At 39.8% G+C, this 10,297-nt stretch overlaps 1 protein-coding gene across 9 annotated transcripts in view; it reads right to left on the reverse strand.

Moving 5' to 3' along the window:
* The window catches only part of MDM1 (Mdm1 nuclear protein), a 46,854-nt gene extending 36,774 nt beyond the window's left edge, over window positions 1–10,080 (reverse strand). For 2 of the 9 annotated variants that reach the window (XM_072655310.1, XM_072655308.1), the window contains exons 1-4: window positions 9,888–10,080; window positions 5,791–5,905; window positions 2,573–2,949; window positions 1,369–1,506 (exon numbers count right to left, since the gene is read on the reverse strand). In XM_072655310.1, coding sequence (XP_072511411.1) covers window positions 1,369–1,506; window positions 2,573–2,949; window positions 5,791–5,905; window positions 9,888–9,905 — 648 coding nt within the window. In that variant the 5' untranslated portion in view covers window positions 9,906–10,080. Of the gene's footprint in view, window positions 1–1,368; window positions 1,507–2,572; window positions 2,950–5,790; window positions 5,906–8,858; window positions 9,148–9,887 lie in introns of all 9 variants that reach the window. The other 7 variants (XM_072655311.1, XM_072655309.1, XM_072655315.1 and 4 more) reach the window with 6 other exon arrangements.
* Between the last annotated feature and the right edge of the window lie 217 nt (window positions 10,081–10,297).

Below are 10,297 nucleotides of genomic sequence, written 5' to 3' on the forward strand. Positions count from 1 at the left end.
TAAATTAGAAAAAACTGAGGCCCCAGAGAGGGGAACTTTAAGGCCCTTCTAGCTCTCATATTCTATGAGTCTGAATTTAATGACAGAATTCAGACTAGAACTTGAATTCTGGACTTCTGGATTTCAGAGTTCTTTCCCCCATAACATGCTGTCTCTGAAAAAATTAACTCATTTACAAGCTTTGTACTTTTTAAAATCATTCTCTTAGGAATTTTTTTTTCCATTTCCTGCAACAGTATTTACTTAAGTCATAATTTGTTCACTACAATCAATCAGGAAAAATACTTGTATTTGAAAGCTTAAACATCTCTTATAATTTGTTTAATTTTTATCTTGTATTAGGCAAGAAAAAACTTTTTTTTTATAGTTCCATCTTTTGCCTCTAATACCCAAAAAAGGGCAAATATCAGGGTCTGACTTAACCCCAGGGATTTCTTAAGTAAAGTCCCATAGTTATCTTACAAACTTAAACTTGTATATGGCTTCTTTCAGAAAACAGGCTTTTGGCATAATAGAACTTATTTACAAATTCACTGTCAACTTCTTTCACACAGCTCTCCAATACATACACAGAATTCGGAAACTGATCTGGCTTCAAATGAAATATCAAATCTGACTCCAAAAAACTCCTTTAGATTCTTCTCTAATGAAAGGGATGAAATTAATACCCAAGACAATGGAAATGCCTCATTTTGTTCATTTGAGGAAACACTGGCTTAATCCAATTCTTTCATCTGCACATAAGCCTACTGAATTCAGTTAGCCAGATTTATGACAAGTTCATCTCTGTTTTAAGCAACTCAAATAATTCAATTGAAAAATCTATGAAATTGAAGAAATGCAAAGTTTTCATTTCTAAGTCTCAAGTAAGATTTCTAATCTTGTGAGCAGATTTAATCTATTGGGACTTCTGTGAGTAGGTTTTTAAAAAGCAAAGGTACACCTGTTATCATTTCTGGAAAGTTTTATATAAGTTAAATTTTTTGCACTGAACAGTTATGACTAAAATAATAAACTAATACTAATAATTCAGCAACAGTTATAACTGATGAAATAGATCACTGCTCTACGTACAACTAATAGCATTTTATTCCACTCCTATTCTTGGAGGTTCTAAAGGTACAAAAGTGTGCAGGAAAAAAAAATTAACATGAGGTCTAAGTATACTTACAAAGAAAAGAAGAAAAAGGAAATTAAGTCTCTGGGGAAATAGGAAGTAATAACAAGAAACCCAACTCAGCAATTTAAAGCAAAATTTTCACTTTCCTAGACTCTACTTCTTTTAAACTTCAGTTCAGTTTCTTGAGGATCTTGGTCCCTACATCATAAAAAGTTTACCAAATACTATCAACCCGTCCTTCAAGCTACCTGATCAGCTGCAAGAACTGGGGAGTTCTCCTTTGGGGTCTTCCATACAAACTGTCTTTGATATTCAGAATTTCTGAGGGAATGATATATGGGACCAACAGGCAATCCTGCTTTCCTCCGTAGAATCCTGTCCAACTGCTTAAAAAAAAAATTTAATGTTTTATACTTTTTTTAATTTCTATCACCAATGCAATTGCTATTTAAACCAAATCTTAATTTCCCTCCTTAAAACTATTCAGACTTGTCAAATCAAAATAGTTACAATACATTTAACAATGACATTTTTTAATATTATGCTAGTATTCTAGTTAAGACTGGCTCTCTTATCCACATGCCATCTAGCAGGTATCATTATGTACTCAGTCACTACCATGGTCACTGTCCCCTGCCCACCAAGCTTCCCCATCACCTTTCTTGAATCCCTTCTCCTTGTCTGCTTTCTTTGAGGGGCCACGGGTTCTTCTCTCACGCTATTTAGTGTTCTTCTATTGTCCCAAACAGCTGCAGACATGAAACTGGGAAGGAGAGCTCACACAGGCAAAGGAACCCAGGAGATAGTGATATCCCTACAAGTGCTGCTACAAACCCTTATGTGCATGACAACAACCTGGCCTTGGCATGAGAAAGCAAGGCTGGCAATGACACTTGAGAGATCCAGCCAGTCCTCTCCTCCTTCCTCTTAGTATTTTTGTCAATCAAGATTCTGTTCGCTTTCCTGTTGCTCCATGATAACAAACTGAAAGGGGGTTATTAAGAGGTCAACTCTTAAAGGTCAGACCAAAGTATCTGAATTCACCACCTCCTACTCCCCTTCTCCTTCCATTTGATCTCTCTCTCAGAATTCAGATACTGATTTTCAGTGAATAAAATCCGGAGGCAGATCATCCACTGTTTTGTATCACTAACAATAATTCCCAAGTTTATGTGGATAATCAAGAGTCTAGATTTAGAAATGATCCCTAAGCCAGAGCCCAGCATTTATTACCATTTCCTGCAGGTATAACACCAGAGTAGAACCTCAGTGAGCGCGCGCACGCGCACGCACAGACACACACACACACACACACACACACACACAAACACACACACACACTCTGCACAACACACAAAAGAGTTTTAGGTACGTATGCCATTACTGCTAGAGCTACTATGAATTTGAGATTTTTTTTCTTTACTTTTCATAAAACTCAGTGACAATTCTTACCTGGTTATGGACATTTTCTGAAAGACCTCGGGTAGACTTTTGTGCTTCTGCATTCCTATTCACTGGGGTAGGATCTGAAATTGCTTCTTTTTTATTATCCACAGGGTCAACAGCTTCTTCAACTCGAGAGTCAGCAGAGTGAGATCGAACCCTCTTAGGCACTCTAGGGGCTTCAGGGGTTAAAATTCTTTCCTCATTCAGGTCATTTTTTTCTTTTATTTCCTGCAATTTTGGCATTTCTGGAACTTCAGGTTCTGGTAATACAACCAACTCATTCTCAGAGGCATCTTCTGCCTTCCATTCAAGGTATTTGGGAATTTCTGGGTCATAGTAAGGAACTCTTTTCTTCGAGATAAAATTTGGTTCTTTTGTGATTCCTATAAAATGGAGTTGAGAATAAGAATACTTAGGTGGTTCTAATGTTATAATGATGGTTCTAATATTATAAAGACACAAATTTGTATATGGAAAGGAGGAGAAATTCAAGTTAAAATGCATCAGCTTATTTGATTAGGCAAACTAAATAAGGATTTTTCAAAATAAAACCTAGCTTAAGAAATTTAAGCCCTGGGAGTCTTCTCAGAAAAAATGAAAACAAAATTAGGGTCATGCTGTTCCAGTCAGTTGTGACAGGCACCAAAGGTCACAACATCATACACAAGGCAAGTCAAGGACATGTTGCCAAAGCTGCTAATTGTTTTTCCTGGCTACTTAATAAAAACAACTGGCTCTGATGCTGCCCAAATTTGAACCTTTTTAAAAGGCTTTCTATGCAGATTAGTCAGAGAAAAGTAAATATTTCAAGATAAGAGATTCCCAAAAGAGATTCTACATTAGTCGAGTTCCTAAGGACTAAGAAAAGAAAGATCTCCTAGAAAAGCTGACATCATTGCAGTGAATTCTGTCTGATGAATCTGTTTTAATAGGGCAAACTTTTTTTTTTTTTTTAAGACAAACAATTCACAGTTTGGGAACCTTAGTTACAAAACAAACCAAAATTGTCCATATTTGGGGAAAAGCTCTTCAGCTGTAAAGGTAACTTTACTGTGTGGAGAAGTTCACAGATCATAAATCTAGAGCTTGAGGGGACCCTAAAGGCTGTACAAGTCTGATGTGATCCCTTAATTCTATAGTTGGGGAAACTAGCATAGAGATTAAATGATTTGCCCAAGAATATACAGGATTTATTTCCAAATTCTCTGTTTTCAAGTAATCAGGACATGAAAGAAGAGAGGACAGAAACATGATAGTGGAGAAAAAGTTAATCTGAGTTGGTCTGGGTAGTATTTATTACTCCCTCTAAGTGACCATATAAAATACGATACAAGATCAAAAGTGTCTCTGCACATCTTGTTCACTGCGCCCACTTAGAATCCTGTGTGTAGAGGCAGAGGACCCCCATGAGAATGGTGGTTCTGCTTTTTACCACCACTATAACCTAGCTCATGTCACTGGCTTCTGTAAATCACACAGCCAGCTTCTGTTTCTTCATCGGTAAAAAGAAGGATGTGGACCACATGATTCCTAAGGTGCCCCCCAGCTGTAAATCCTAGTATCAATAAAGACACCTCAGCATTCTTTGTGTTTGTGAGTGGGGGGAATCTCCCTGTGGCAACTGAGCATCACAAAGGAAGTTTTTCCAAGTGTCATCAGGCAACATTGCAGAGAAAGGAGAGTTTGCTCTTACCTTCTAATACCATAGAGTCTTTGGGAACAGAGATTAAAAAGCAAGCTGGCAGAAAAGGAAAAGTCAAGGACACAGAGCCTCACAAAAGTTGTTTGGAACTTTTATTTGGCATTTTCCTACCTTCCTGTCTCCAAACTTCTAGGATCCTTAACAATTCCAGCCCTCTAAGGTTCTGACACTGTCCAAGCTCCCCTCTCACCATAATATTGCACCTACGCTTGTCTCCCCTCCCACAATATGATCATAATCCCAAATTATCTGTCCTTTCTCTATATTCTCCTCTACCTGTTTCCCCCCTTACCTTTCCATCTAAAATCTAATTGGGATCATCTGAGTTTAAGAAGGAAATCTGACCAAACTAATTCAACCCAAAGGTGTAGGCTACAAAACATTGCCTCCCCCTTGTCACTCCAACTAAAGTCTGCATTTTAGGACATTTATTTGGGCTTGATAATTTACCAAAGACTCTAAATGGTAGACTTTCAAGCAGTCTAACTAGGTTTCACCTATCAAAATCATACAGTGATGTCTCACTGTGGCATAAATGGGAACCTGAGGTCTTGAAAGTTTGCCAGTAGAACAAGCTCTAGCAGGTCCTAGATGAAAAGGCTTTAAACTCTGGCATTGAAAAGAACTGTGTCTCTCATAACTGAGAGAACCAACCTAAGTTCACAAAGGCTGGCCATAGCAATTTGGACCCTCTGTGAAGGCATGGAGGAGTTGCCATTTACATTCAGCACCAAAAAAGTCACACAGTTTTTCAAATATTTAAGAATGACTAAGACAAGACAGCATCTAGGACCTATTTTTGAACAAGCAATCCATTCTCCACACTGCCAGGAGTACAGAAGCCTAACTGCCCCCAGTTAGTGATATGGCACTATTCTCTCCTTCCTCCAGATGATCTCAGAAACCCTCTCTGATTTAATCTATTAAAGCTCTCCGTTTCCCAGCTCCTGTTCTGTTCCCCTGCGACCAAGGTCATCCAATAAGACACAGTCTAATACATGTTTTCCCACCTCCCATTCTTGGCCCTCTCCCAGCATGGGAAGGTCTGATCTGACTTAGGAAGGGGTGAAGTATACAAAAAGAGCTGCCCCTCTCAGGAGCATATGTGGGATCTGAAGAGTCAGGGGAATAAGCACAGCAGACCCTTCCACCTAACCCCTGGTTCAATTTTGTTCTCTAAAGCCTCAACTTCACAGCTGCTCATATGGCAATGTCATTTGACAGCAACATGCAAAAATTACACAGAACACTGGCCAGAGTACAAGTAAAAATCTGCCACTTGCTACTGCATCGCAGACATTTACATGCCTCTATATGGAGCAGAGTATTCCAATGTTTATAAGTCAATGTAGTTTAAGTTAACATCAACTATGTCAAGTTCACATACATCAACCAGGACAACCTTAAGAACTCTTAGGAGACCTCACAATTTATAAACTGTGAAGCCAAACTGAAATATCATTTTGCCTAGTAAGGAAAAAATTAGCACAAATTACAAAAGCCATCAACTTCTAAAACTTACCTATTTGATCCGATCGAAGTCCAGCCCATGGACTTTTTTGACTTTCTGGAGAATTAGTTAACTCTGAGAGATGCGATTTCTTCCACAGAAAATTTCTCTGGTATTCACTCAGACCCTGTAAAACACAAAGATGTATAGGATTGGTACAGTCAGAGACTTTGCAAACAAATACCATTAAGTAATATTTTTAAACCTTTAAAAAATTTTCAAATCTCAGAATCAGTAATCAAATTCAAAAGATCTCCCTTTGATAACTGGATGACAAGAAGTTAAATGCATTACTTCATGGTAGGTTATCATTACTGTGAGACTACTTTTACTTACTAATTCAAGGTTTGGCCATGGTATATTCTTCTATGGGAAGTCAGCCTTTCTTGAATCCCCTACTTATTACTGTTCTCTCCCCCCTCAGATTCTCTTCATTTTACTTTCCTGTCTACATGCACATCCCTCAGTAGAAGGTAACTCCTTGAGGGTAGTCACTATGAATCTTTTTTGTCTTTGACTCTCCAGTGCCTTGGACATGGTAGGAACTTTATTATTCTTGTTGAATTTAATTAATCAATCCTTGCTGAAGCATTCAATGGATGACAGGATGTATTTAACATACAGTCCAGTGTGGCAAACATTTAGAACTAAAAAGATACACTTTCCTAAGCAGAAGAAGATGACACCCTATCAGGCCATGCACTTTTTCATCAGTTATGGGGGGAGGGGGTTGTATTTATTTAGTACTTAATTTTTCCCCAGTTACATGTAAACAACAATTTTTAACATTTGTTTTTAAAACTTTGACTTCCAAATTCTATCCCTTCTTCCCTCCCTAACCCCCTCATTGAGAAGGCAAGCAATTCCTTATAGGCTATATATGTGCAGTCATGCAAAAAAATATCCATAATAGTCATGTTGTGAAAGAAAATATAGATTTAAAAAACTCAAGAAAAATTAAAAAGTGAAAATCTTCAATCTGTATTCAGACACCATGAGTTCTTTCTCTGGGGATGGGACAGCATTTTTCATCCTAAGTCCTTCAGAGTTCTCTTGGATCACTGCATTGCTGAGAACAGCTAAATCATTCAATACTGCTGTTATTTTGTACCCATTACATATCACTTTGCATCTATTCATGTAAGTCTCTCTAGGTTTTTCCGAGAGCATCCTGCTCATCATTTCGTATCATAGTATTCCATCACAATTACATACCACAACTTATTCAGTCATTCTCCAGGTGATGTGCATGCCCTCAACTTCCAATTCTTTACCCCCAGAAAAGAGCTGCTATAAAAATTTTTTTGTACATATAGGTCTCTTTTTCCTTTTTTTTTTTTATCTCTTTTGGAACACAGACCTAGTAGTGGTAATAACTATGCCAAAGGGTTTTATAGCCCTTTGGTCATAGTTCCACATTGCTCTATAGAATGATTTAATCAATTCACAACTCCAACAACAGTACGTTAATGTCTCATTTTTCCCATATTCCCTCCAACTTTTGTCATTTACCTTTTCTGTCCTATTATCTAATCTAATAGGTATGAGTACCTCAGAATTGTTTTAACTTGCATTTATCCAATTAATAGTGTGAGGATATTTTTTCATATGGCTATAGATAGCTTTAATTACTTCACCTGAAAACTGATTATAACTTTCGATCATTTAACAATTGGGGAATGGCTCTTATTTTTATAAATTTGACACAGTTCTCTATATGTTAGAGAACCAAGGCCTTTATCAGAGAAGCTTGCTTCAGAAAAAGTTTTTTTCCACAGTTACTACTGCTAACTGTATCTCCCTCCATCCTATTCCTCCACCCCCCTTTATTCTATTCCCTTCTTTCACCTTGTCCCTCCTCAAGTGTTTTGCTTCTGACTATCCTTTCCCCCATTCTGCTCTCCCTCCTATCATACGTCCCCCCCACTTCACTTATTCCCTTCTCTATTTTCCTGTAGGGTAACATATATTTCTATATCCCACAGTCCAACAGTTGTGTATAGGACAAATGATCCCTAGAGCTAGTCTAGTAGTTACCCAAACTCTAGAATGCACAAGAAAATATGATTCTCTATCTGAATCTCATTTCTGAAAAGAATGAAGATACAGAGGATCACAGATTTAGAGATGGAAAAGACCACAGCATCGGCCTATCTGGTCCAATCTCATTTTATAGATGAGGAGAAAGAGGTTTAGACATGTGAAGTTGATTGTCCAAAGTCATGCATTTAAATATCAGGGAAAGTATTAGAATGTAGGACTTGAGTCCAAATGCAGTACTGCCTCCAATACACCAAGCAGCTGCCTCTGTCTATTCTGAAAGTCTCCACAAGCAGTTATTTTATTTAAGCTAAGTAAATGACAGGACTTGATTTTACCAATTGCGATATCAAATCATAACAATAACAGCCAGAATTCATACAGTGCTTTTAAAATTTGTAAAGTACTTTACACACATACTGCCAGTGTGTACATGAGCGTACAAGGTATCCCCAAAGTCTTAGCGCAATCATAAGTTTACTACCTATTAAACTACTTTTTTTTAAAAGCTTTATACTGCTAAGACTTTTGGGACATATTCTTTCTGTAGAAACAGATATTTATATATATACATACATATATGTGTGTGTATATATATTATCTATTATATGTAATATATACATACACAAATACAGCTAGGAGGTACAGTGCATAGAAGATTGCATTAAGATTTTGGGGACAACCTAGATGTATATGTGTATGTATGTTTGTGTATGTATGTATGTATGCAAACACATAGGTATAAGTACACAAACATAAGCACAGTGCATAAAAGACTGCATTAAGATTTTTGATACATCTATTTTATGTGTGTATGTATATGGAGTAAAAATATACTCACAAATACAGCTAGGTGGCACCGTGCATAGGAGATTTACACTAAGACTTTTGGGACACTTTTGGGCTGTGTGTATATATATATGGTCTTCCTGAATCCTACCTCAGGCAGTTTGCTAGCAGTTGGACCCTGGGAAAGTCACTTAACTTCTCCTGTGCCTTCGTTTTCCCAACTGTAAAAAGGGTCTAATAACAGCACCTACCTTCCAGGGTTACCCTGAGGATCCAATGAGATAACTGTAAAGTACTCAGCACACAGTACTTGCTATGCAAACCATAAGGCACTAAATAAATGGTATCTATCATCATCATCATCATCATGGCAGTGAGGAGGCTGCAGTGGATGCAGCACAGGGCCTGGAGTCAGGAAGACTCCTCTTCCTGAATTCAAATCCGGATGTGTGACCCTGGCCAAGTCACTTCACCCCGTTTGCCTCAGTTTCCTCATTTGTAAAATGAGCTGGAGAAGGAAACGGCCAGCCGCTCCAGCATCTGCCAAAATAATCCCAAATGGGATCACAACAAGTCAGATCCAATGGAACAACAAAATTATCACTTTTATTGTTATAAATATTACATACAGTAATACCATTGCTATTCGTTATATCATATATGCTATATATAACACATAATATAGTATATATTACATGTACTACGTATAATATATACTATATTACTGCATTAACAGTAATGAATATTACTACCAGTTATAGTACACGTACTATATGTAGTATAGGATAGGCGCTATATCACCATAGGAATAGTCATAAATAGGACTATCGCTATACCAGATGTCCCAAAAGTCGGAGTGCAGTTCGAAGCATCGACGGCAGAACTCTCCCAACTGCACTCGGACTTTGGGGACACCCTGCGTACACGCCGATTGATCTATTTTTATTACCTATGTATCATTTGATTACAGATGTCCTCTCCACTCTACCCCCTCCCTTACACACACACACACACCCCAGTAGCCCCGAAGTGTCTCCCTACGCTTGGAGCGCTGGAGGAGCCACCTGGCCCGTGTACAAGGCCGAGCGCGGAGGGGAGGGCAGCGGAGGACACCGGCTCGTCTCCCCTCGCTGGCTCCGTCACTAGCGGGCTGCACACACACAGACGCACGCCCACTCCCGCCTCCAGGCCTCAGTTTCCTCGTCTGTAAAGTGAGGCGCCGGAGGTAAGACGGGCCGCCCCAGCGGGCCCCCGACCCCACCCCCATCCCGGGAGCTCACCTTGAAGCGCACGGGCATGTCTCCGAAGCCCCCGCCGCCCCCGGACCGCAGCCCTCCCTCCACCCGAGGACAGTTAACGGGACAAAGAGCGCCGTGGGCGGGGCGACGCGGTTCGTGCCCCCAACTAAAGAGTCTCCCTCCGGCGTCCCCAGCGACGCGCCGGCGCGCTGCATCCTGACCCGCCCTTAAAATGAGGCCATGTCCCGCCCCCTCTCAAGCCTCTGAGCCAATTGCCGAGAGGACCTTCCCAGCTCGGCCGCGGCCCTCGACCAATGGCGGCTCTGGACGGCCGATGCGCCCGCCTTGCCCGCCTTCCCAAATCCGGAGCTCCAATGTCGATCGCGGGGCGGGGCTCGGGGACCCGCCCGTCACTCACTCGAGTGGGCGGGGCTCCCAGAGGAGCTGGGTTC

Source organism: Notamacropus eugenii, chromosome 3 (assembly GCF_028372415.1).
Source record: "Notamacropus eugenii isolate mMacEug1 chromosome 3, mMacEug1.pri_v2, whole genome shotgun sequence".
Taxonomy (NCBI): domain Eukaryota; kingdom Metazoa; phylum Chordata; class Mammalia; order Diprotodontia; family Macropodidae; genus Notamacropus; species Notamacropus eugenii.